The sequence below is a fragment of the Rhipicephalus microplus genome, chromosome 2, assembly GCF_043290135.1.
Source record: "Rhipicephalus microplus isolate Deutch F79 chromosome 2, USDA_Rmic, whole genome shotgun sequence".
Classification (NCBI taxonomy): domain Eukaryota; kingdom Metazoa; phylum Arthropoda; class Arachnida; order Ixodida; family Ixodidae; genus Rhipicephalus; species Rhipicephalus microplus.
Genome location: NC_134701.1, coordinates 135,747,155 through 135,774,863, shown reverse-complemented (window position 1 = coordinate 135,774,863; position 27,709 = coordinate 135,747,155). Strand labels below are relative to the sequence as shown.

At 43.8% G+C, this 27,709-nt stretch overlaps 2 protein-coding genes across 2 annotated transcripts; both read right to left on the bottom strand.

Moving 5' to 3' along the window:
- Nucleotides 1-1,917: 1,917 nt before the first annotated feature.
- LOC119179394 (multiple inositol polyphosphate phosphatase 1) lies at nucleotides 1,918-22,127 on the bottom strand. The gene is given in 8 exon segments (XM_075886832.1): nucleotides 1,918-4,037; nucleotides 6,907-7,111; nucleotides 9,843-9,945; nucleotides 12,250-12,332; nucleotides 13,065-13,199; nucleotides 14,135-14,245; nucleotides 20,928-21,062; nucleotides 22,041-22,127. Coding segments are annotated over 7 exon segments (1,059 nt in total). The 5' UTR covers nucleotides 20,989-21,062; nucleotides 22,041-22,127; the 3' UTR covers nucleotides 1,918-3,676.
- LOC119180383 (alpha-(1,3)-fucosyltransferase C) lies at nucleotides 21,743-24,089 on the bottom strand. The gene is given in 2 exon segments (XM_075886833.1): nucleotides 21,743-22,905; nucleotides 22,941-24,089. Coding segments are annotated over 2 exon segments (1,041 nt in total). The 5' UTR covers nucleotides 23,399-24,089; the 3' UTR covers nucleotides 21,743-22,322.
- Nucleotides 24,090-27,709: the final 3,620 nt, after the last annotated feature.

Sequence of the window (27,709 nt, the reverse complement as noted above, 5' to 3'; positions counted from 1 at the left end):
GGCGCCTGCCGTACGCAAGTGGATGGCTAAAGAGCGTTGCCGATTCACTCTTTCACCCTCCGCTTGCATGCGGCAGGAGTCACGCCAAGTGTGGTACGGCCGTACCGGTACGCATATACAGGGCCTAAATAGTTTAATGTCGCCTTATTTATGTGGAAAACTTTCGGTTCAGGTTTCTGGGTGCCGAGTTGGGCAATGACAACGTAGCGGTGTAAGTGGCTTGGTCATATGACGACACAAGGCTGCGACGCATGTCTTGTTGAGTATCGTCTGTTCTCGCACAAACGTGCCGCACAAATACAAGCAAAACAAATGCACTAACAGTTGCCACGGCTAAGTGCAGCAGCCGCGAGCAACGTAGCAACCGATGCTCTGCCGGTACGTGCGTTGCAGAGATGACAGAAGTTACCCACATCACTACAGATCTGGTGTGACTTCACTACAACTTTCGTTGCCCTTCTTATAAAGCTACGTCTGTGTTTGACGTACTATTGATGGGTCTCGATTGAGAAAATGAGCGTTTAGGCACACCTTAGAAATGAATTAAAATATATTCTAAACGCTTGCTGTGTCAGACCCTACGTGTGGAGTGTCCTTTCATACAGAGGAAACCCACAAAAGTCTTGTTATAGCCTCGAAATTTGATGGGTGAACATCCAATGGTTCGACTGAGCAGCAATATCGAAATCTCAGATTAAGCTACACAAGCATGGCAAAGTTACTGACCAAATATGAATGACACAAACCTGCTCCTGAATAGGAAAATAAACTATGGGGACTATTCTGTACACTGTCAATTTGAGCCATATTGTCAAATTTCATAATGTAGACATTTTAAGCCAATCAGAGAAGCTGTAGTAGCTCTCCAGGTCAATCAGTGTTAATTTATGGCAGATTTCGACAATGTGGTCATATTTGATACATATCCAGAATGGCATCCATCTGAATCACCAAACAAGTACGTAACGCCATAGAAAAGAAACATTCATGCGCATCGCTGTGGGAGGGACACTGATAACTGAAATTTTATCTCAGGTTGTAACTAGGGCTGTGCGAATGTTCAAAAATTTCAAATAAAATGAAACAGCTGTTCTCAAATCGAATAGAGCACATTCGAAATATTGAACGTCTTTCAAGTACTTTTCGAACAATGGATACAGACGAGAAGACTCCAAAGAAGAAAAAACAACGTAGTTATAGTGAGGGATGATTTTTGCTGCTTTAATTTATTAATTAAGAACTAATATGCATGCAACCTAAGGTTTTATGGAACTATCAGGGCTGTATGGCACACTGGCTGCACATTCTCTTGTCCAATGTCACCTAAGCAAACACTTAATTCATAATCATCGTAATGTAACTCAGCATGACATCGATTCATCAAACTTTTCATGTCACCGTTTTAATTAAAAAATCCTCACAAATTGAACACTGATTAACTGGTTTGGTTCAGCCTACAACTACCAAATACATCGAACGTACGCAGTCACTGCTATATTCGAGCTCATGACAGTGTATATATTTGTGGCTTTTTTTTGTCGGCTAAATGCAATCTTAAAAGCATGTTCCCACATACACATCATACACCCGTGCACAGTATTGACTCCTCCAATAATTTAAGTGAATTTTCCAAATAGGGATATTAAGTGAAATCGTTTCACATCTGCTCGATGGCCAGAACCAACAAGATGTGACAGTGATTGACAAGAACAGAAAGGCTGTGGTAAAAACAGTGCACCACAACTGCGCTGTAAACTTCGCAGCACTCTTATCATGAAAACTGTTCAATAAGTGCACCTTTTGAACCAGAGCTGTGGGAGCTTATCATCAATGTCACAAAATCACTTCATTTCTGAATCAAATCTATCACAATTCAACTACTGCCCTTCGAACAAGTATGTAGATAACCAACACAAATGGTAACGAAACGCAACTTTATTTACTTCCGTCTGCTAGAAGCATTTATATCTATTGCTCTTATGAGGTACAGAATGGAAGGTAGATGACCTGCTGGTCGAGATTCAACAATGAAAACACCAGACACCTTGACAATACTCTGCAAGTTACTCGACACCTCTTAAGGCACAGGTTAAAAATGATTAGAAAACCCTTCAAAAGTTATCATTTAACCCTGATAACGCTTTTGTAGACAGGTTACGATGCTAGAACACATCTTAGTGAAAAGAATTTATTCTGAGATATCGTATGAGATAACTACTTTGCCATCTCTACAGAAGCATATTTTATTAATAAAGTCCTGTAAAAAACAAAAAAAAAAACAAAAAAACTGGCAGCTGCATGAAAATTACAATGAAATTGGGATGAGATGTTGGCTATTTGGAGCAACTCGGCAGCATGATGGAATTTTTTTATGTGCATAAAAGAGGTGCGTATGTTAGGCCTTTCCATTCTAGTACTTGATGCCACCAGCTCTAGTCCAATTCAGATTTTCGATATTTCTATCTGGGAGCGATTCTTGGTCATCTAACCAAGTGAATAGCTGCAAGTATATTTAGAGCATTATTATCATCATAATCATCATCATCAGTATAGCTGTTTGCAGAGATAAAAAATGGAACAAGTTTATACATATAATATAAGCAGTGCGACTGCCATGGGCTGCCACATGAGACCATGGACGATATACAAAATCCTCAATATGCGACGCGAGTATTTTTTTCTTGCAAGCTAGCTGCCCTGTCTTTGATGTGCTTGTGACTGAAACGCACATGTAATAAAAGCAAGAAACAGATCTCAGAGCATAGGTGTAATTGACGCGATGATTGAAAGCAACAGCAGTTAGGGTTGAGATAATCTTTCCATATATGGGATCGTACTCTAATACAACTTTTCAGAGATGTGGCTTTTTAACGCCCATCAATTCCCATGCTGGGGAAAGATGTACAGGTAGTACTTTTCATCGCTGGACCAGCAAAATTATACGTGAAAATTAACACTGTCGGCGAAAGTGATTGTCTCAGCATACGACCCCTTCGCTTGTACGGCAGTCTGACGGATGCTCTGGGTATGTTACCACCTTTCTAGGCCATTCGTGAGTGGCAGCTGATAAGCAGATTTTCGCCAAATGAGCCCTTGTATCAAACCATCTTCACGAAGCGGTACATTACTCGCAAATGAATTGAGGCAGGTTTAAGCGTAACGAAATGAAATTAAGTGCTGTTTTTAAAATGGCAGCATAGCCAATCATTCATCATAAGATTGAAATATAACCGCTGTGTTTAGGAATGTTCTTGGACAAAATCTTGTTTACATTGACAAAGCAAATGCACATGAAATAGTAAAAATGCCCTGAATGTGTTGCTAATGATGTAGAGGAACATCAATAAGTCAGAGCTAACTTTTTAACAATGGGACTTCTATTTCCCAAACAATTTTTTGGTATTTCGATGAAATCAAGTCGCCCTCGTCAAAATCCTGACTCAAGGGATGGCCTTCATGTTACCACAGTTTTTCACTACTTCGCTCAAACTTCAACGAGATTTTCAATAACACTTTATATGATACAGTTTAAATTAGGATAACATGCATAATGTAAAAAAAAACAATGGCGCCCCATCTTGCAAATGGCAACCACCGGCGAGTGTTAAGGTTGTGTTCTATCGAGGCATTACGCATTTGAGCTCTTTGGTAAATTTTCGTAGCTGGGACGCAGAGGTCACACCGAGCATATCTCGGTCAAGTTGCATGAAGTGGCATGCTTTTTGAACAGGTCCACAAAGGTCGTGAGGGGGCAGTGCACGGTGGGGCAGCCGGGAACTGTCACCGGTTGCTCATTGAGAAAGGTCACGACCTTCTGCTGGTCCGCAGCGCACTTGTAGAGGACGAACGCTACGTTGCCGTTGAATGGGCAGAGGAGGCTCGACCGCCAAGCCCGGTTCGCCTGTGTGCACAGTCCATCAGCCTTGAGCGGATCTGCATCGCGATTGAGGCCGAGACGTGCAATCACTTTCTTGAAGCCACCCGCATGCGAGAAGTAGAGGATCTTGTTCGGGTTGCTTGGATCTTTGGCCATAGCTCTGCGGAACAAATAAAAGGGAGGTGGCTTGAGAACAATGCAAAACTGCAAACGATTGTCATGAAGATTCCAATTTTAATTGACGGATAGCTTGAAACGCATGCCTCCTCCCACGCGAGCCAAGCGTATTCATACATCAGATGCAACACTATGGAAGCTGGCAAGACTACTTGCCACAGGCCCGCTCAAACCAAGAAAGAGTTAATGATACTGCCACCTATAGCAAATTTTTTTCGTTCTTAGGCTCAGTAATAAACGAGGATACCTTGTGTCTCGTAAATAAACAAACCCCATTATCTATAACACTTTCAACAGGTTATTCTGGATTACCTAGCTTTTTTGATTTTTGTATTGTGGCTTCCATGACTAGTTCTGGTAGCAAACAGCCAGAGCAAACTGTGAAAAACGCGATCAAAATGTAATACAAGCACGACGCATGGACTTACACATTTCTCTTACTGAACTTTTTCTCTAACTTCAAGAGCATTGGACCTGATGCATGAAATTTAGCATAGATGGGAAAAAACTGGCTCAAAGAGCTTAAACAGTAAAAACTATCTAGTGGTTATTCCATACAAATTTTGCTTCCCCGAATTCATTCAAAAAACTAGTAGTTTAGCTTTTTCTTCTGCAAAAGGTCTCATGGCATTATTTTTGCCTTAATATGCCTCTGAAACTCCACATTGCTTTCTTTGGCATTCGCCCCCGTTTTCGTTCTTTTGCAAGACAGGGCGCCGCGAAAACCTATGCCCCGAGCTGCTACGACTGCAGCACTGAGGTTGACCTGTTATCTATTGAGGAAAGTGTGGCGTTCTCCAACACTGCCGATTACAGATGAGTGAAAGAGGCAGAAAAAAATGCCAGCCCTACGCGGAACACACAAAAAATTGCAGCTAAATCTAGTGCAGTGGCCCTTCTAAAGCCCGTTCTGAACTCTCTTGCAACGACTACTGCAAGCACAGTTGCAAAATACTCACTACGTCATGAATCATCATAATTTCGCGAAGTAGGAAAGCAGCCACTGTACCATTATTCATCATTTCGTGAAGACATGAGGTAGCTGCTATGTGTCTGCAATTAGGCTTGTGCGAATAATGACTTATAATGAGGTTCGAAGCAAATTCGAAGTGAGTAGTGATTTTGGTCGAGTAATTCTGAATTGATTTTGAATAGTATATATCATATATAAAGAAAAATGGGTGTATTTATCATGACCTAACTAACTTGCAAAATATATATTGATATGTGGGGATTAACGTCCCAAAACCACCATATGATAATGAGAGACGCTACAATATATATATATATATATATATATATATATATATATATATATATATATATGTATATATATATATATATATATATATATATATATATATATATATATATATATATATATATATATATATATATATATATATATATATATATAGTTTTAAATTGAAATAGGGCCTCTATGCATATGCCTTTTTTTTCGTTCAGAGGAAGACAGAACAACTCTGAGTAGTAGCAGGATTTGACTTTGGTAGGATGCGAGTGATAACCTGCGAAATACGTAGCATTTTAAAATTTATTACACTTAGAGCATATAAGCCATTATAACAAGCTTTTAGGCTTAATAATATGATGAATTGGTTTGAGGGCAATATGCTCATTTAAAGGGGCCATGCAACACTTATTTGCTTTATGAATTCACCACTGCAAAAATTTCAAGAGTCCGTCCATTACGAGTGGAGTAGCAAAAATTTGTCGCACGCTGCATTTGCATTTTCTCTTCTCGGTCTGGTGAAAGTGCTGGAAGCTAAGCAGGGAGTTATGGCTGGGGGAAATAAAGTAGGTGACACACCTCGTGACCTTGAGCACGTGCTCTCTCTCTCTCTCTTTTTTGGAGTACGCGGCTTTTCAGTGAGATCGTGCTCGCACGCGTGAGTAAGTGGCGGCCTCTTGCGGCGGCCCTAGTAACGACCGAGCGCACCACACTCAAATCGGCGAACGGCTGGTACAATGGCTGTGACGAGTGATCTTTCAACTTGTGGCCTCATTTGCCGAGAGAAGAGAGCAATTTTTTTAGCTGACTAAGAAAATTTATTGTGAATTGCAGGTAGCGTGCTGTGCTATAACATTTGGCTCGCATGTACTTGGTGCTCTCGACTACCGATCAGCAGCCTTTTGTGACCGTGCTCATAGAGTGTTGCAGGGCCCTTTCAAGTTTTAAGAAGGGCTTCGCGGCAAGGCGAATTTTTTTTTTTTTTTATGAACAGGTGCTTTCACGGCTTAGCATTCCTGCACTGCAGTGAAACCACCTTTGCAAAAAGTTGCATGCAGATTAATATACACTTACTCGTTCATTGCGAATACTTCGAAATTTTATATAATTTAAACTCGAATCAAAGCAAATTATAATATTCTACTATTTGTTCGAATATTCGAAGCATTCGAATATTCGCACAAGCCCATTTGCAATGTGTTATGTATGCCTTGCTAAAGCTGTGGCTGGAGATGGTGAAAAATGATCGCTGAGCTCTTCGTGATGGGTGAGAAGCTTTAAGCTATTCACTTATTACACAGTGCACATTGTGTATGATGCCTGGTTGTTATTTTACTTTTTAACAGGCTATATTACGTCTATTAATGTGATTTCTTGCCCTGTCTAGGGTCTTTTTACGAAGTTTCAAACACTGGATTGGCTCTAGAATAGAATACATGATTGCACCGCAGAGGGCCCGTATTTAAATCCCGCTCGACCGTAGATATTCCTTTCTTACTGAGGGCGACAGTGGTTATGGAACAACTATGCAACCAAAGACGATTGTTGTTGCGATCTTATAACACCTTTCACTGAAAAAAAAAAGAAAAAAGAAACTCACTCCAGTCGCTTCACGAGCTCCTCAATGACGGGGCATGCCTGGGCATAGTTGCGCTCGAGGCCGTACCCATCCTCGTAGTAGTCGTCCAGGTCGTCCTTGAACTCAACGGCCTTGAGGTCGTCCTCAGTGAAGACGGAGCACTACGGGGATTGGTCGAAGATGGCATACTCAAACGTGCACCCACGCAGCAGCATCTTGAGGTCCCCTGCACAGCCAAACTCACGGCCATTGGTATTGTTGGACCTGCCCTTACACTCATTAAAAGTTACCTCTGTAATAGACAACAGGCTGTTTATATCCACTCTACTTTATCAGATTTTCTTACTACTAATCAGGGTATTCCTCAAGGGTCCATTCTTGGCCCGCTTTTATTTTTAATTTACATGAATGACTTTCCCCTCTCAGTTACTAACTCTCTGCCTTTTCTTTATGCCGATGACACTACAATACTTGCCACTGGTAAATCAATTGACTCTTTAGCGCTAAAATTACAAAAAGATCTAAATAACATCTTAAGCTGGTGTCTCACGAATTCCCTCAGTATTAACCCTAAGAAAACTAAGTTCATGATATTCCACTCAGCTAACAAAGTTCTTCCCTCCCAGATTTCTATTAAACTAAATGGCTCACTCATTAACCCTAACAATGAATGCTCTTTCTTAGGAATCGTTCTCGACAGCAACCTAAAATACTCTAATCATGTTATTCATTTGCGCAAAAAACTAGCATTTGGTGTCAGGATCCTAATCAGAGCACGTTACTACTTTAACATTTCAACTCTAATCAAGTTATATTATGCTTTTATTCACAGCCATATCAATTATTGCATCACCACTTGGGAAAATACATACCTCACCCACTTATCTCCCATTCGGCACATTCAAAACCAAGCCATCAGACTAATGACTTTCAGTTCATATCGTTCTAGTGCATCATCATTACTTCGTAACTTCGAATTACTTTCTACTGTTAGTTTATTTAAATATCACCTCATTATCATGCTGTTCAAATCCTTGCACCACCTTGTCCCATCAAGCGTCTTTTATTCTAATGCTTTGTCTAACTTAAACTGTACTAGATTCGCTTCAAATGGAAATTTTATTTTCCTACTATCCGCACTAATTTTGGTCGCCACACTGCATATTTCTCGGCATTATCATTATGGAATTCATTGCCATCTCACATCAAGCAATGCTCGACTATTGGCACATTTAAAAAACAATTGTATTCGTACTTGATAAACTACTAGATGTTTTTATCTTGCTATATTGTTTATTCCACTCGGCTTTTTACTTGTTTCCTAGTGTTGGTTTTATCAATTTACTCATCTCTCTGTTTTCACTGCTACTGCTAATTGAGTAAATTTTGTAATCCCATTTTGAACAGGAGGTCCCCCTGCAGCCTTGTGCTTTCGGACCTCCTCCTGTATATATACTTTGTATACTGTTCCTTTTTCTGTACTAATAACTGAAATAAACTGAAAACTGAAACAGCGACATTACTTTTAGTGGTAAAAAAAGCAATAGACTAACCCTGCGTGAAGGGAATCTGTGTTGTATAAGTTGATGGTCAGTTAGAACAGCCCAATGCTGAACAAAAAGCTTCAACACTTGCATAAAAATGACTCGGATAAACTTTTACGATACTACTAGAAGTTTTAAAAGACACTAAAGAGAAAAAATGACCTTGTTTGGATTGACAAACTGCACTCTGAGGACTGTAATGCCACAAGTTTCACCATCATAATTAAATAATAGTGGAGAAAATCAATTCGTACTAAAATCCCCGCACGTGACGTCAAGAATTTCAAAATGTATTTTTCGTATTTTTGCAGCATGGCTTGACGAAATTTTCTGAAACTTCATATGCTAGAGCTATGGCACCAGCAGATGGCAATGTATTTTATTTTTATCCGTTAGAAGCTATGTAGAGCTCAGTAGACGCCTTCGAAATCTATGACGTCGCAATGAAAGGTTCGGGAATCCTAAGGTGACGTCTTGACCCGCATTTTCTTTTTGCTTGTTCTCTCGCTTACCAAGCATAGCCCTTTGATAAGAGTGGTGTTTTTGGGATTGTCAAACTTTACTTTGCTAATAGGCATAAAATAATGTTTTTCTTTATTGTTCGTAAGATATAACAGGGTAAAAACAAACGACACATAGGAAAGAAGGAAACAAGTGTTTTTTAAGATATCTTTAGGCTCTCTAACACCTTTTTGCTCCCCCGAAACTTTCTAATGCCATGTTTTAACAACACAACAAAAGTTTAAACAAATAGGGTGAAACAGAACAAATCAACCAAATATACTTAAAGGGGGAACTATTTTTAGAAGAGAGTTCTGGTAATGCGGTGTATGTAATAACATGCACACACACAAAAAAGATACAACCTATACTTGTAATGTAAGTGACAAGAAGCTTTCCTTGAGTTAATGGAATAGACATACTAACTGATAGCATCAGTGCAGCTTTGTCACGTGAAGGTTTTAGCTATCTAGTGTCAAAGGGGTGAAATGATTTCTATATAGCTATAATACTGGCAAAGCCCTTTAAATAACGAATCACATATGACATTTTATTTCCCTTTAAAGTATTCAATACATGTTAAAAGCACACATACTCGTTCAGCACACTCAAACCTCATAGTAACGAAGTTGGATCATACACAAAAATAAGTTCATTATAGAGGTATATTCCTAATACTATCTATCGCAAGAATTTTTTACTTTGTTATAAACAATATTTCGTTATATCTGGATTCGTTACATTGAGTTTTGAGTGCACTAATAGTGGCAAAGAATTTCAGACTTAGTTCTTTAAACCCAATAATTCATCATATCCAGGTTTCTTTATTTGAGGTTTGATTACTAACATGATTTTTGGGAATAGATGGCTAAGAAGCAGCAATAGAGTAACGCAACGTAAAGCATGACACACCTTTGGTAACGTTGAAGCCCAGTCGCCAGGTGAGTCAGTCCATCAGTCTTGACATGAACGGCCCCTTTTCGAAGGCTGCGACGGTGGCTGGAGTGCCTTCCTTCTTTTGAGGGCAAACGACGAAATAAAGAGGGCGAGTGTAAAACAAAAGAAAGCCTCTCTATATTTAACTACACGTTTAGCAGTACACTCACCACATTGCAGTACACTCAAACCTCATTAAAACAATGTCGCATCTCACACAAAAATAAGTTCATTGTATCCGAAACTTCGTTATGAGGTTTATTCCTAACATTTTATCTATTCCGACTATTTTTCATTTACTTCGTTATAACCAATACTTCCCCATATCCGGGTTTGTTATATCGAGGTCTGAGTGTACTTTTGCTCCATCCAGTTGACTAGTTTATTATACGGCAAAGCATTCACATCCTAACCTAAAAAAAATGTATGTCCGCTCCACCCACAGCCAACCCTGTCCCTCCCACAGAATTTGCACAAATGCTTTATCGAATAGCAGCTAATGATTCTAGTGACATTAAATGTTTCTTAAATATTTCAAAAAGCTTATTTCCCAATATAGATACATGCTAGAGTCTCTAGATTTAGATAGGAAATTTCATAATGTCCTGGCAAATCACGTCAAACATTGTGGCAGCGCTGTTCAGCCAAATATGATGCTTTAGGTCATGGTTTCTCAAAGTGGGTCCCACAGAACCTAGGTGTTCCGCCGGTCCCTTCTCTGAGTTTTTTTAGCCAGTGACCAATTTTTCGCAGTTCCGCACCTGCCAGGTCACTTAGACGGGGAAAGCGAAGTACGATCGATCTAAGATACCTCCATTACTCGTGCCTGAATGTTAGTAAGCACATCTCGGTTCTTAATAGACACGCACAAGCTGCTGTGCGTGTCAGCAGCTTGTAGCCAGCCAGACTCCGAAAACGGGCCGCGTGTGGTTGTGCTATTGCAGTTGAATCCCAGATGCCTTATGTTACCCCATGTGCATATCCCCTGTTTGAATACAGGAGCCAAAGATAAGGCAGTGGAGGTGCTGCAGCCATGTGCAACAAGATATGCTTGTGAGCAGGCATTCTCGACACTGGCCTATCTGAAATATAAGTAGCTATCTGAATCGAGCAGATGACATGCCACTGACCCTGTGCGTGAATGCACCCCACATTGATTTTTTGCTGCAGGAAAGAGTTGAATTGCACGTCAACGAATAAGCTTTTTACATACCCTTGCTTTTATATTTATTGCACGTGCATGAAGCAAGAAACGAAGAAAGCTTGCATAAAAGTGGGTAGGTGGGAAGATTTCTTGGCACTCAATGGAGCTTAGCAGGTTTCCCTTAAACCATAGGTTGGCGAACTCACTTATCAATCGATTCACGCAGACTCACATCGAGCCGTGAGTCTGAGTCCGAGTGAGTACAAAGCGCAAGATCTATTCCTTCATTGAGCCTGAGCCAGTTCAACTTTTTCTGCTTACCTATGACCGGGACCGACATGCTTGAGAAGCCCTGCTTCAGATGGGTAGTACTGATGAACCTTTAATATTTAATATGCACAGTTACATTAGTTGAGGAGAGGTACGGTACTTAAGGCTTGAGCAAGCACTAGTTAGCACCACAGTCTTTCGCTGGTGTACAAAGTGCACCACAAGTTCTGCGGGTGGAGCTTGCGTTTCTTCTTAGGTTGAAACCAAGCATAATTGTGATCAAAAAGCATGGCACAACGGCATGAAAGTTGTCCGTTCACGACAGCAGGTCCCCAAAGGCAAAAATAAAGGCAAAAAAAGCAACAAACAGAAATATAAACCATAAAACTGAAAGAACAAGCATTCCACATTTGGCTTGAAACGCAAACTGTCTTTAATTGTGGCTTCACAGTAGTAACCTTCACATCTGCACCAAGATGCGCCTCAGCTAAAACCAGTTGTAGAAATTGGCGATTAGCGGGGGCCAATTTCAAGCACATTTCAAGTGCAGCTATGAACTGGTGTGGCTCGAAACAATCCACAAAGAACAACGACCGTGCTGAGACTCACAAAGATTAACTATAAAAGCATGCATATCGTAGCACTGATTCTGAACATCGCAAAGTGATAAAATAATCTCTTAAGTGGCTATACGAACCAGGAGTTTAACTTTGCCGGCGCGTGTTCATACAGTGTGTGGTGGTCTAGAGATGAAAATTTAGGTGCCTTGTTGCTTGACGTTTATGAATTACATTTGAAATTGGATTTTAAGTGCCTTACTGAACTTGTCTCTACTCTAGTGAACTCTTCTATGTCACTGTAACATCGATTGGAACTGCGAAAGTGCCCATAACGTCATCACTATAAAATTTTTAGGGCTGACGTCGAGCAATACACACAGCACCGTCTTGGAGAATATCACACGCTCACCTTGATGAGTTTGTCGCACTCCTTGTGGAACTGCAAAAGGTCATCTTGTGGACTGAGAAAATTTTTCTCGACCTCGAGGTACTCTGCGAGCAAAGCGATGCAAATAAGCATCTAAAGGGCAGAACACACAATAAATGACGGATACCTGATTCACAGCTGTGACTAAAGTGCCTGAATGAGTGGCAAATTAACTTTGTTGGAATTTCTTCTGGTGAAATTGTAACGAATAAAAAACACCTTTTCTTTATTTTATAGGGATGCTTTTGGGAAAGGTTGTCGCCATTCGTCAGAAAGGTAAGCCAGGATTTCACAATTGGCAAGTCCCACGATGTCCCTCATACAAACCATCGCTGTCGCCAAAGAACACCCGGACAAGCTGCAAAGTTAGCTCCTCCAAAGAAACACGTATCGAAACGAGCAGGACCTCACTAACACTGCAGATCACCTTTTCACAGGTTTTCCTTCTCATGACCAATTCGCCCTCAATATCCTCACTGTCAATTACAACCGTAAAATAAGCCTGCTTGTTGGTATACTGCAAAACACCAGGTGTTTTCTTCTCTATCTCTCTTGCCCATCGTCTCCGTTGCTCTTTCTTGAACATGCAAAACTTTTACTTTTATGAAAAAATAACACTTGTGACGTAGTGTTTAGCAAGTAATGTGCCTTTGTGATCCATCTTTATCCTACTGTTATATTCCGGAGTTTTTTCCTATTTCTTTCTCCCTACATCATGTATTTCTAATTAGTTAAACACTTGAAATGATTGGTTTGACATTTGCAATGAAACGAATAGACAAGAACAAAATGTTTACCCTGTGCGGAAAGGAGGGACTTGAGGAACGCCTCGGCGGTTTCCCGCGTGCGAACCCGGCTCGTAAAGCCCACCACATAGTCACACGCCTTGAAGTTGCTGAAGAGTTGCGGGAACCGAGTCACGAAGCGCTTTGCTGCAAATAAAGGCACACGAAGTGCTCGCTGCGACCCATTGACAGGTGGCAATATGCCCGATATGTTAGAAATCAGAGAACCAGTTTTGTTACGAAAGTTCGTGAAAACTGGCACGAGCACTAAGTAGCTTTACGATGGTTCCGTGAAATAGGATGACAGAGATACGATCTAGAGAACATTATATGAAAGAAACTTTTTCCCTTCTAAACATCCTGGAAGAGTTGAAGAGCTTACAAAATGCTGTAGAAGGTTGGCTAACTTTTGATTGCATAGTTGAACAACATAACTACTGATGGCTGCAACACTCCTGAAACACATTTTCTGAAACATAGAAACTTTCACTTTTCGTGTATCACTTTTACATTAAACACAATTTAGAAGGGCTCTATTGCAACCTCTTGTGATAATATTGTACCATAGGACATCATTGGTTAAGGAAGTTTAAATGCCTAACGAATGTATTTGCAAACAAATACATAAACTGCAATTATATAAAATTAGGCTACTCAACATATGCTTTTTATTTAGATTAAAAAGGCTAACTTCTCTCATCAAAAATTAGTTAAAAAGTAACATCGTTTTGAATGGAATGGTAAAAGTTACAGCAATTCTACAAAACTGCAATACAAACTACTGGAAACTTAACAGTGGTGAAGCAGTCCTATCCATAGCCATCTGGGAGGCCACTGCTGCCATCTTATTGAATAGATTTGAGCAAGGGCCCAACATCCTGTTTGGCGGGACTATAAAATTGCGACTGATATGAGAGTGCCGTCTCGAAATCCTTGAAGGGCACGGTATTGTTAGACAAAGGTCTGAATGTTATGCTAATAGGTCGAAGATTCTTGCGAACTTCACACCAATAACGGCTCTCAGTGAAGTTGTAACAGTAGTTGTACTACATTCACACTGTTAAAATAAAGGTACCGCATACCTTGGTCGGCTGAGACTTCCCTGCCCGATTCAGTGACGTGGTTGTCATCACTGGGCTTGAATATCAGCGTCCAATTGGAGAGCGCCTGCACGTCTTCCTTGCACAGGTGAACTGGACAATAAGGAAATGCCAGCAATAAAGCAATACTATTTCTTCGTTACTCAAAATTACTTAATCCGGCCGACACTGAAATCAAGAGAATCAAAACACGCATGTTGCTGAAGACTAGGAAAGAACAGTTAAACCCATGGAATACACCATGCAACTGGGCATGCCATGTTATTATTTCAAAATCGGAAGTTCTCGTCGGCAACACAATTTTTGCTGATTACCCACCTATCATGACACGAGTTTCTACTTCAATCTCGAGTGTGTGCTACGACCAATTACATTGAAACAAGCCTTAAAGTTAAATAAAGTGAAACAATAAATTAGTTCAGATTGATAAATCTTACTGTGAGAACTATTAAACTAATGTCATTATTCTCGCCATCATACCTTTAGTATGAGAAGAAAAAATCAAGGCCGATCACAGATTTCTAAACTGTTTATATTTTCACGTGCGACATCATGAAATTCAAAGTGCATTAGTGCATTCTCAGCTTCTGGCGACATTGACCAACGAAATATCCTGAAACTCTGTGTGTTACGTCTATGACCCTGTCAGAGGATAATGCACTCCATATTTACCAACTAGGAACAACGTGAATCCTAGCAGACACCGGGAAAGTCCACGACATCAACGCAATTGGTGTGGAAACTTCAAGGTTGTTTTGCCATGTGCATTTTTTGGGCACATACTATTCTGGCTTAACAAATACCTACTATTTTTTGATACGCACGGTGATAATGGTTTGTGAAAGAGCAGTTTACAATTACCACGAAAATATGTTTTCTCTTTTATGTCCATTTGAAGGGACCCTGGAACGGTTTTGACGATTTTGTGCACCCACATTGGGCAGGTAGACCAAGCCCTAAGAGTCATTTACTAACAAATTTGAGCTCTGTGCGTACACTGCAAAATTTATTACAACGCTTTAAATTTGCACATCGCTGCAACTTGACCAAACGCCTTTTCAACCGCCCATTCACGGAGCAACATGCTCTGCCCGCTAGACGTCACCGAGGCTGCTGATCTGATTGGCTGTATAACACGTGGCACAGGCCCCAAGAAGGCGGAGCTTAGCCCCAAGCGCTCGAAGACAGAGTTAAAATAGTTGAGGGTGAAAGGCGGAGCAAAAGAGGAGGGTACCTATCATTAGCTCCATTAATAAGGGGTATTTCGATGAAATTATGATATCAACGATTTGCTCCAGTAGTAATGGTTGAATAAAACAGGTCACTGACCAATGTCAAACAAAACAATGACGTTTCGGGACTCGTACGGATCCCTTGTTCACAATGGAATGACGGCTGAGCAACAGGTTCTTATGTAACGTTGAGCGCATGACGCAAAGTCCGGGAGTACACGTGGTTTAGTGTGCCAGATGATCTATTGATTGTGTTACCTGTCGTCTGAATGATTAGTGATTCGAGGTTCAGTCTGGTTGTAAAATTCTTCTCCGTGGCCATGATGCGTGCGTTGTCCCAGCTTATCTCGTGGCCCGTCTTCTCGGCATGCTCTGCGAGTGCATTTGTCACTGTGTGGCACTTGGCGACGTCATTCTTGTGTTGCATCAGACGTCTGCAGTAATTTCCACTCGTGCCAATGTACACTGATTCGCAATCGGCGCATGGTATCTTGTAGACCACACCAGGAAAGTGTTGCCGAGGGAGAGGATCCTTCACATTTAGCAACTCAGCCTTAAGCTTGCTTGTTGGAACATGCGCGATCTGTACACCACGTTTTCTGAATAGACGGGCTAGGGCTTCGCTTACATTTCAGATATAAGGAATCGATGCACGCTTTTGCGTAGACGATGTGTTATGCATGGCTTGACTAGTTGACTGCAGTTTATGCATGACGGATTTAGTTGTTTTCCTAATAAAAATCTTGGGGTATCCATTCCTGATCAGGTCATGTTCATTGGTCCGGAGCTCCTCCTGCAGGCTTTCTTCATCGGAACAAATGTGAATCGCTCGTTGAACTAAAGACCGAATCACTGAGCGTTTGTGGGCTACCGGGTGGACTGACTCATAGTCGAGGTATCTACCGGAGTGCGTTGGCTTTCGGTACACAGCGAAGGCGAGGCCTGTGGGAGTACGTTTTACAACTGCATCCAAGAAAGGGAGGCAACCGTCTTTTTCTTCTTCCACAGTAAACTTGATGGAAGTCTCGACGCCATTTAGGCAATCAAGGAAAGCTTGGACGTCTTTCTTCTTTATCACGCAGAAGCAGTCGTCGACGTATCTCATAAAAACCTTGGGTCTCGGCTGAAATGTTCCCATATGCTTTCTGCTCAATTGCTTCCATTGTGATATTCGCAGTTGTGACCGAAATCGACGCTCCCATTGCGGTACCGAAAACTTGCCTGTAGAATTCACCCTTGTACGAGAAGTAAGTGTTGGATAGGCAAAACCGTAACAAGGTGCACAGCTCGGTGACGTCGAACGGTGTGCGATCGGCCAATGTCGTGTCCTTGTGAAGCAATTGTCTGGAAGTGTCTACAGCAAGGTCGACGGGAACACTTGTGAAGAGGGAGCAGACATCAAATAAAACCAGTATTTCGTCGACATCCACAGTGATACTCTTCATTTTGCTTATGAAGTCATTGGTGTTCCGGAGGTTAGTTTCAGTAATGATGTCTGCTCCCTCTTCACAAGTGTTCCCGTCGACCTTGCTGTAGACACTTCCAGACAATTGCTTCACAAGGACACGACATTGGCCGATCGCACACCGTTCGACGTCACCGAGCTGTGCACCTTGTTACGGTTTTGCCTATCCAACACTTACTTCTCGTACAAGGGTGAATTCTACAGGCAAGTTTTCGGTACCGCAATGGGAGCGTCGATTTCGGTCACAACTGCGAATATCACAATGGAAGCAATTGAGCAGAAAGAATTGGGAACATTTCAGCCGAGACCCAAGGTTTTTATGAGATACGTCGACGACTGCTTGTGCGTGATAAAGAAGAAAGACGTCCAAGCTTTCCTTGATTGCCTAAATGGCGTCGAGACTTCCATCAAGTTTACTGTGGAAGAAGAAAAATACGGTTGCCTCCCTTTCTTGGATGCAGTTGTAAAACGTACTCCCACAGGCCTCGCCTTCGCTGTTTACCGAAAGCCAACACACTCCGGTAGATACCTCGACTATGAGTCAGTCCACCCGGTAGCCCACAAACGCTCAGTGATTCGGTCTTTAGTTCAACAAGCGATTCGCACTTGTTCCGATGAAGGAAGCCTGCAGGAGGAGCTCCGGACCATTGAAGATGACCTGATCAGGAATGGATACCCCAAGATTTTTATTAGGAAAACAACTAAATTCGTCATGCATAAACTGCAGTCAACTAGTCAAGCCATGCATAACACATCGTCTACGCAAAAGCGTGCATCGATTCCTTATATTCGAAATGTAAGCGAAGCCCTAGCCCGTCTATTCAGAAAACGTGGTGTACCGATCGCGCATGTTCCAGCAAGCAAGCTTAAGGCTGAGCTGCTAAATGTGAAGGATCCTCTCCCTCGGCAACACTTTCCTGGTGTGGTCTACAAGATACCATGCGCCGATTGCGAATCAGTGTACATTGGCACGAGTGGAAATTACTGCAGACGTCTGATGCAACACAAGAATGACGTCGCCAAGGGCCACACAGTGACAAATGCACTCGCAGAGCATGCCGAGAAGACGGGCCACGAGATAAGCTGGGACAACGCACGCATCATGGCCACGGAGAAGAATTTTACAACCAGACTGAACCTCGAATCACTAATCATTCAGACGACAAGTAACACAATCAATAGATCATCTGGCACACTAAACCACGTGTACTCCCGGACTTTGCGTCATGCGCTCAACGTTACATAAGATCCTGTTGCTCAGCCGTCATTCCATTGTGAACAAGGTATCCGTACGGGTCCCGAAACGTCATTGTTTTGTTTGACATTGGTCAGTGACCTAGTTTATTCAACAATGCCTATACCTGACCAGAGGGCATTCCGTCGAACTCTCGACTACTTCCAGTAGTAATCTAATCAGAAATGTAATGAGGAAAAACCGCTTCAGGAACCCTTCAAGTATACTTCCCACAACACAATTTTTTCACTAGGACACACACCACTGCTGTCAAAAGTGGTAAACTGCATTGAAGCTGCGTCACACCAGACAGGAGCAAGTCACCAGCAGTTAGGCCCCAAAAAGGGTACGTAAATATTACCCAGCTAGATGTTTCAGATAATTCTTAATAAGGAAAGGATCAGTCTTTCAGGGACCGAATGTTGTTTGCTATTGTGTGTAGGCTGCCCAATAAAACAAAAAATGGGGCTCTTTGTCATGGCTACTTGCCTGAAGCCAAACAATCTAAAATTGTGTCACATCTCAGTCTCCGACCAGATTACATTTGTTCAAATTTTACCAAATAAATTATTCAAATTACAAGAGAGAGACTGACAAAAGTTGAGTGGAAGTGAGAAAACCTTAACAGCAACAGACAAATCTTGTTATAGTGAACCTGAGAATGGAATGGAATGAAAAAACTTTATTTACCTGAGACTAATGATTTTTTCAGATTAACGAATTTTTCAAAAATTCCCCTCCAAATGTCTATTGGTTTAATGTAAAATATTTTACTATGAAAAATTTCAGAATAATGATTGTTTCATAGTAACGTATCAAATTTTATTCCTCTTATATCTTCACAACACTTCAAAATAATGAATTGCAATTAAAAAGTCACTTGACGCTGTAAAAATAATCCCCAGCTCCGTACCTGCCACTATCATCATCAGAACACCCGCTCAATTCTCTACCTCTCCGCCAAATTCGAACGTGCGATAGCTTCACTGCCGTCACTCTTGCCTGGTACTTGTTTTTTGTGTTAGGCTTTGCCCCCGTTGCCTTGTTTTTGTGGCCTGCACAGTTTTTACAAGGCTGCTTTCTAGCCTTTTGGTTGGAGGTTGAACGCTCAAGATGAGCTCCAGAAACAGCGCGAAAGGAATGCTACAGCAGTGAGAAATTCGATGCGAACCACCTATGGGATGAAGTCGCCCATGATTACCTAAGCATGCTTTGACATTGCTCGATCACTACGCACAGTGCGACGATGAAGCAGGTACATCAGCTTAGCTGACGACGGATAAGATTTATACTATTTGTCATTAAAAGGGAATGGCTACAAGAGCGAACACAACATTGAAACAGCACGCGCGAAGAATAGGTATAATGGGTACCCAACGTGAAGAATGGGTATATAACACTGATGCTTTGCAGTGCGTAAGAAGGATGCACACACCTAAAGAGTTTGTCTTTCAGCAGTGCAGCTGCCCCACATCAGGATAAATCGTGCTCTAACGTGCACTGATTCCTTAATATTTCGTGTTTGTTTTTTCACGCTTACCGTAATTACTCGAATCTAACGCGCACCTTTTTTCCGGATAATCGAGTTCATAAATCGCATGCGCGTTAAAATCAAGTGCGAAAAAAAAATGAATACCGTCATTCTATTGCCATCGACATTTCCAAAACGGCCGCCCCCTACGTGCTTCGGCATGACGCGTCGGCCATTTCTGCCTATGTGTTTCTCATGTGCGGCACTTCGTACGTGTGCTGAGGAGTTCGTCATCTTGTTGTTCATTAGCATCGAGGGCATGAAAGGGCCGACTCCAGAAACTCGACGAGTGCACCACGATGCCGCTTTTAAAAGAAAAGTCATCGCATGTGCCAAAACAGACGGAAATCGGGCCGCATCGTGGTCGTTCGGAGTTCCCGAAACGTGCGTGTGGGACTGGCGGAAACAAAAACAGAAGATTGTCAAAGATTCATGCAAATGCTCCAGTGGACCACAGCAGGGCCGGTTTCCGCAAATTAAAGAGCTGCTCGCCGAGTATGTGCTTGAGCAGCGAGCGACACAGCGGCCCGTGACGACAGAACCGCTCTAAGTGTGGGCTATGCAGTTAGCTTTAGAAAAAGGGCTAACGCGGAGCCAGTTCAAAGCGAGCAGGTGCTGGCTAACTAACTTTATGAAGAGGAAAGGCTTTTCCCTCCGAAAGCGAACGGGCAAGCGCCAAAACTTGCCGGACGAGTACGAAAAAAAGCTTCACAGTTTTCAGATGTTCGTCCTAAACTTGCGGCACAACAATGGCTACCTGCTTGGGCAAATCGGAAGTGCCGATCAGACGCCTCTTCGCTTCGACATGCCTGGCACCACAACCGTCGAGAAGAAAGGGGCGAAGCAAGTTCGCATGCTGACATCGGGCCACGGTAAAACAAGAGTGACGGCAATGCTCAGTTGCACGTCAGATAGGCACAAGCTTCCCCCGTACCTCATATTTAAACAGAAGACACTCCCGAAAGGAGTCGTTTTCCCGACTGGTGTGATCGTGCGGCCCAACGAGAAAAATGGGTGCGCGTTGCAATCGATGTCTTACTTTTTTTTTTCGTCGTGAAAACCGAGTGCGCGTTACAATCTAGGGCGCGGTAGAATCGAGTAAATACAGTATTTGAGCATAACGGGGTCTTGAATGAACATACAGCACAGGTAGGCATCTCAAGTGTTTGCGTTTACAATTTTTGTGCAAATTTTTAATACTAGCACTACAATGCCTTTTCAAAAATATGAATAATATTTAGCGGTCCCTTGAGATTCGTTGTATTGAGATTTCAGTGTATAACAGTAACACATGTCTGTCGAGTCAAGCTCACCCTTGCTGGCACTAGCCGAATCCAAGATGGCGCGATGCTGCCGAGACATTGCTTCCACCATCTTGACAATGTCGTCCCGATCGGGGTAGCGTGTGGTGTGGCGGCTGTAAAGGAACAGCCCCTCCACATTGCACCCTGTTTGCGAAAAGGACGTGAGAAAACATGTAGCACTCGTGGCAAAGAAATGACGTGACAAATCCTCAATAGGGCTAGCTTTGTTAGAGTACTAAGACAAGCAACATAAACGACTTATTTCAAGAGCGTAAGGGAATGAAGGTGCCTGTCACAGTTTTCCCTTGCCCCCCCCCCTTATTATTCTTTATGCTATAAACTTCTAGCATAAGCGAAAGGGAATGAAAAACTAAATGCCAGGCCTGCACAGAACATGCAACAGGGTCAAAGTGAAAGCTAGAGGAATGGCCTTTATAGAACCACTGTAAACTAAAGAACGCACGCAATTTCATAACTTTGACATTATTAATTATTCTGCAAAGCGAGAAATTCACTCTTTCTATGCGGGGCATTATGTGCACCCCGTTGATGCTATGGTTGATGACAAAGAATGATGTCTGAGCCCTTTATAACACGCTGCAACCTTTCTAGCGAAGCCAGTGATATTAAAAAAATGGCTTTGAAGCGTCTAAGGACAGTTTGATGCCAGCTAAACTCGAACAGTGGTGCGAAAATTCTCAAAAAAGAATGCAAATAGCACTTTTTGGCAAAAAACAAGAAGCTGAGGCCACAGGACTCCTTGAGATGCCGAGCTAACGCAGTGATGTTGTCCTCTGTATGCCGTGTTATATGAAACATATATATTTATAATTTCACATACGATGTATTCTGGCCAAAACACTCTGGTGGTCTAGTACTACATTCCAAATACTGCGTGTGGAAGGTCGGTACACTCAATGCTTATATAGTTACGACAGTCACATATGTGTTTCAAGAAAGGGGGAGAGGAACGAATTCGTGGGGGAAGATTCAGTGCAACGTGTCCCGCCCCTCTCACCTACATCCTCCCACTGAAGTATTTAGGATAAGTATGTGATGCAAAAACGAGGTATTATGAAGGTAAGGGGGTCAGACCCATTGTCAAGAGAATGTCAGACGTACCACTCGAAACGTGCTGTATCAGCGTCAAATGAAACCCGAACAGCGGCAATCATTCGCTATGGAAAAGTGGGCGCCCTCCAGCTATCGCCGTGGACTGGCGCGCATACGCGCAGTGCTGTCGAACCTAATGCGCGAACCTGTCAGTATTGACGACTGGAAGTCGTGCACTGCACCGTTACACACGTTTGCCTCTGTTCGGGTTTCATTCGACGCAGATTGTGGTACACAGCCACACCCGCTGCCGGACAGCCGACCGCACCGCTGACGTCACGCAGGAAAGTTTCACGTGAGAACCTGTTCCCAGTTGGAGCAGTGCGCGTCTTCAAGGAACCACTCCAGGAACCGGTGGTACGTGAACTTTCACCCGGAGGCCGCGTCTTCGTGCAGCTTCGAGCAGAGCTTGCACGCTGCGCTCTCGTACTTCAGCTCGGTGTGCTCCTTCCAGAGGAAGTACGAGCCGTACCACTCGGGCCGGCGGGCCACCTCTTGCAGGTATTCGCCCACCCTCTCGGGGGACTCGAACTCCAGGGCGTCCACGTACGAGCCGGGTAAAGCCAGGGTCGAGTAGTTGGCACCGCTCATCACCACAGGCACGACGTCGAACAGGAGGGGTCGGTAGAACTTCTCTGTGACGTAGTCGCGACACAGGGAGTTCTCGACGGAGAGGTCGAAGCTATAGTTGCGCGCCGCCTCCCGCAGGCAAGCGTCCGACGCCTTGGGTTGGCACACCAGGTCGCCGCACTTGCCGAACACGTCCACCCCGATGACTTTGCGGAGCCGTTCGACGTACGTCTCTCGCCTGCTGTCCGTGTTGCAGGGAGACACCATCCAGACGGCTATGGCTTTGCGCCTCTTCCCCGAGGTTCTCTCGAGGTCACCTCCGGAGAAACGCTTGGTGACCCGAAGTTTCTTTTCTGTCTCGCTCTGAACTTATATCCGTACCGCGTCGTGACGTCTGAGTCGCTCCTGTACGTCATTGTGACGTTGAACACTCCGTCCCGCTTTCGGAGTACGTGTACCGGGGTGGCCGTCGGAGGTTCGAGGCTGAAGAAGATCCAGCTCTGGTCGGGGGACCGACGCGGGGGCATGTCGTCCATTCGGATGTCCTTGCCGTGGAAGCGCAGGGCGCGGCTCGAACTGAGGTAGCCGCGTTGGCGGGTGAAAAGGCACGAGTGAGCGCATGTCGGGTCCACTTCGTCTTCCCTGAAGTAAGGGTAGTCTTCCTTGCCGCACCAGGTGGTCCACAGAAGCACCACCAGAGGTCTGTTAGTGGTAGCCGCGCGGTGAGTGACATAGACGGTGCAGAGGGCGATAGTGACCAGACAGGTCTTCACCAGGGCGAATTTCCTTAGCGCCATAGTTAGAAGGCTAACTGACTCATTTACAAATGCCGATTGATACACGCCAGTGATTTCCTCTGATGTCGCATGTTGTGACCATCCGATGGTTGATCGAATGCTGTAGTACGACGCAAAGCTATCAGACGCACTGCACGCGTACGATTGTCCATTTTAATAATTCGTATTGCTGCAATCCGGGGGACAACAAAGAAATCACTGGCGCGAAACGTGCGGAGTGTGCTCAAGGTATACGCGGAAAACGTCGCTATTCATCACTGTAAACACCTCACTAATATTGTAGACACCATTGTTGGAAAACAACCACATTTCTTGCATCTTCAAGCGCGGCGTTGATTTTTTTTCTGCGGGGCCCCAAGTAGCCTGATCCTGGTACGTCCTCTGGTCAGTGAAGGGAGAACTCAATTCATGGATGATTTCTAGAACAGAATCACTGCAGCGCTCACGTTGAAGTATCACAAACTGCCAACACGAGTGCGCATGACAAATCCGCAGCACCGCCTTTCGGATGAACTCACGACGAAACACCACAAAATTGTCGACACATGTGTCAGTTTTTTCGTGAGCAGGAATCAATGTATTTCGGTCGAGAATTGCATCACTCGCTACAAAAGCGTATGCGCGTGGGAAAACGCTGGAAACGCACTCTTTCAATGTGCCACTACGCGTCGCAGTTCCTTGTAGCCCGAAGTCTGATGCTCACAAGGGGGACACTGCATGCGCGCGTGGGCAACGGCGGCGAGATACGACTTCCGAGTGCGAACCGGAAACGATGCTCGATAGCAAGCTCGGTCGTGCGGCGCCAGAAATGTAGGCCGGATGCGGAACTTCTAGCTCGCACGCAACGTTACTAATGAACCAAGCGTGACGACTGATTGATTGATATGTGGGGTTTCACGTCCCAAAGCCACATATATGATTATGAGAGACGCCGTAGTGAAGGGCTCCGAAAATTTCGACCGCCTGGGGTTCTTTAACGTGCACCAAAATCTGAGTTCACGGGCCTACAACATTCCCGCCTCCATCGGAAATGTAGCCGCCGCAGCCCGGATTCGATCCCGCGACCTGCGGGTCAGCAGCCGAGTACCATAGCCACTAGACCACCGTGGCGGGGCAGCGTGGCGACTGCGTACTCTCCTGTCTAATTGAAACAGAATTTATATTTCGAAATAATACGCAGGTGAACCGAAGATAAATTTAATTTACGTTTTCAATGAATGAATAAAACTTATTTAAAGTCTGGCAGTTTTCTTCGGATGAAGCGGGGGGGGGGAAGAGGGCTGCAGCCAGAATTTCTTTTCATGTCAAAGGGGGGGGGGGGGGTGTCAAAGGGCTCTGATGTACATGTATTCCTTGGTGCGCTTAAATGCGCTTGTAGATACAGTCGCAAATTATTATGAAAATGTGGCCCCCACCTTCCCGAAGGGAATCGTCAGGAAATGCGAATGCGTTTTTTGCTCCAAGAGTACACGGCGTTGTAATTTTAATGGCGTAAATTAATGACCATATGAGGACTTGTACCGTAACCATTTATTTACGCATTCATAAGCCAGCGAACGGTTTATAGTGAGGCGATCGCTTCACTCCATTTATACAGGGTGTTTCAAGAAATGCGTCCAATATTATTTAAAATCAGAAAAATTAAGGCGCTATTCGTTCGTAGTCTTCACAGTTGCTGTTTCTGTAGTGGTAGGCATATTAAGGGGGTTCAAGACATCATTTGTAACAGTAATTAGGAAAGTCGAAATAATTAACCATTTTTTTGGTGGAGTTAGGCAGTCAAGTCAAATAAGAGAATTGAAGTCCTCCATGCGAAGAAGCCGTTGCCGCTTTGAGATTTCGGAAAAGCGACCTCTAGTAATAACTGCAGATTAATGAAACTCTCCGGAATTTAGCGCGAAACCAAAGGACCGATGAGCGCAAGAAGCAGACAACTACGATGACGTCACTGCGTTGAAAACACCGGTTACAGAGGGGCAGTTTTCCCCCCGTTCGACAACGTATGTGCGTCATGCGTGCTGTGATTGGAAGTGCAGCCAACACACCCACACAATGAAATCGGTTCATGGTTGATATAACAACGCTCTCTCATTTCGGGCGTCTCAGACGCAGTTGCGCTCTTTCGCTTTTCGGTTTCGCCGCAGAATTTAGGAGAAATCCATTATTTCGTAGTCATTACTGGAGGCCATTTTGCCGAAATCTCAAAGCGGCAATGGGATTTTCGCACGAAGCACTTCAGTTCTCCCGTTTGACTTGACTGCCGAACTCCACTAATTAAAAAGTTGTTATTTTGTCTTTCTTAATTGCTGTTAAAATGATGTCTTCAGCCCTTTTAAGATGCCTGCCGCTACAGAAAATGCAACTTTGAGTACTGCGAGCAAATAACGCCTTTTCGTAACTGTTAAAGAATATTTGACACATTTCTTGAAACACCCTGTGTATGTGTACGAGCGAGCGGACGGGAGAGTAGGGCACAGGGAGGAAAGCGAGTGAACGGCGAGAGAAGGAGCAGCGAAGCACTGCACCTACTTTCTCCTACACTGCCTCCACACACACGGGAGCTCCGCCGAGCTCCTGCGATGCGAGCGCCCTCGCATGTCAGAGCGCGCCCATCCTCTCCACTCACTCTTCGCTACTCTGCCCGCACCACCTGCTCCGGTTAGTAAGGGCAAGGTTAAGCACGCGTACCCGCAGCTGTGATACGGGAGAGAGAGTGAAAGCGGAGAGATAACATCTTCTGGTGCGCGGACGCCGCCGGACGCCTGACATAGCTCGACAAAGAAATGCATTCGCGTTTTAAAAAAAATGCACTACGCAAGTGCATCCACTTGGAGCACTTAGAGCACTCTGAAGAGGAGCACTCTGAACCGTACTGAAGGCCACTGGAGAAGCGCGCTGTGACAGACGACAAAATCCTGGGGCCCTGGCCTACCCGATCTCCGACTTCAGCTTCTATGAGGGCGTTGCTTCGGTTTGTTCCAGAAGCCGGATTCAACGAACAATGACAGTTCACAGGCAGTGCTGTCGCATTTGCAGGATCCTCTCGTCCTAACTACCTACATTGTCACGCATTCTGCCTATTTCATTATTTCACCACCCCCTTTCCGCCTTCCCAGCTATACGGAATATTCAGCCGCAGATCTGTTATAGTTCATCTGCCCGTCTTCTTTTTATTTTCACATTTTATTTGTCTGTGCGGCTACGGTATGACGTAATGCGTGACGTTTCTGCTGAGATCACATTATTCCGAGCTGTTGAAGCGCAAACTATGGCATCCCATGATATCTTCACTTGAAGAAAGATGGGCCGATCCCAAAGGTAGTCCCAAACCACGCGGTTGCCGGAAGATAAAAAAAGTTCGGTAGCGGATGGGGTCGTATCAATACAGCCGATAGAAGACAAAGACAGAAATGGCCTTCGCTTTTCCGTCGTCGTAGGCAGATGCATGAGGCTTCGACACAAGTGATTCAGAAAATCACCACCTGGTGACATCGGCACACGACGTCATCCCGCTGTCACAAATAGCCGTGACGTACGCATAATAATGTGGCGTCCCATGATGACGTCATCACGTGAAGTCGTCACTTGGTCAAAAGTAGGCTAATAACGGAGGCAACGCAAAGCCAAGCGAGGGACAGAAAGCTCGCAGTGCCCACGATCTTGGATGCGATTCAAAACGACGTTTTGGACGCAGAAAAGAAGGCGATGCAGAATCGATTAGTCGAGTGAGCTGACAAAAAAGGCGAAAGGACTTTGTGATTGCTTTTTATTTTCGTTTTCGCGCACCAGAGGGGAGTCTAAATATGGACTGTCACCGAAAGCCACACCCGGGGAAGAAAAGAACGAGAACTTGTCGATATTTACTTTTCAACACCACGCGCAGTTAACGCGGCACTCGCATCCTATACACATGTCACTTATTCCGGTGAGTGATGAGTTTTGTTCAAAAGACATTCTGTACAGCCACAACCCGAGGTACATGTGTTGCTTTATACATTGAGACTGCTAGTTGCCACAGTGAAGGTTGCAGTTCGATCACTTAGACTTCGGCCGCGTCGCGGGCAACGGACCTTCTTGTGAGCACTTGAGAAATCTGTGACGTAAATGCGACACGTACTTTATATGTGACGGATTATAATGCCTGCGCTTCTCGTATCTGGGCCGCTGCGGCGATAGTGACAGGAGTTACCTTCTGTCACTGGTTTTTTTTTTTTAGAATAGCGTGTAGAAAGAGACTACTTGACGGATGGGCTTCTGCCTCGCCATATTGGGCCGCAGCTTTAACAACTAAACGAACCATTCTACAGGGTA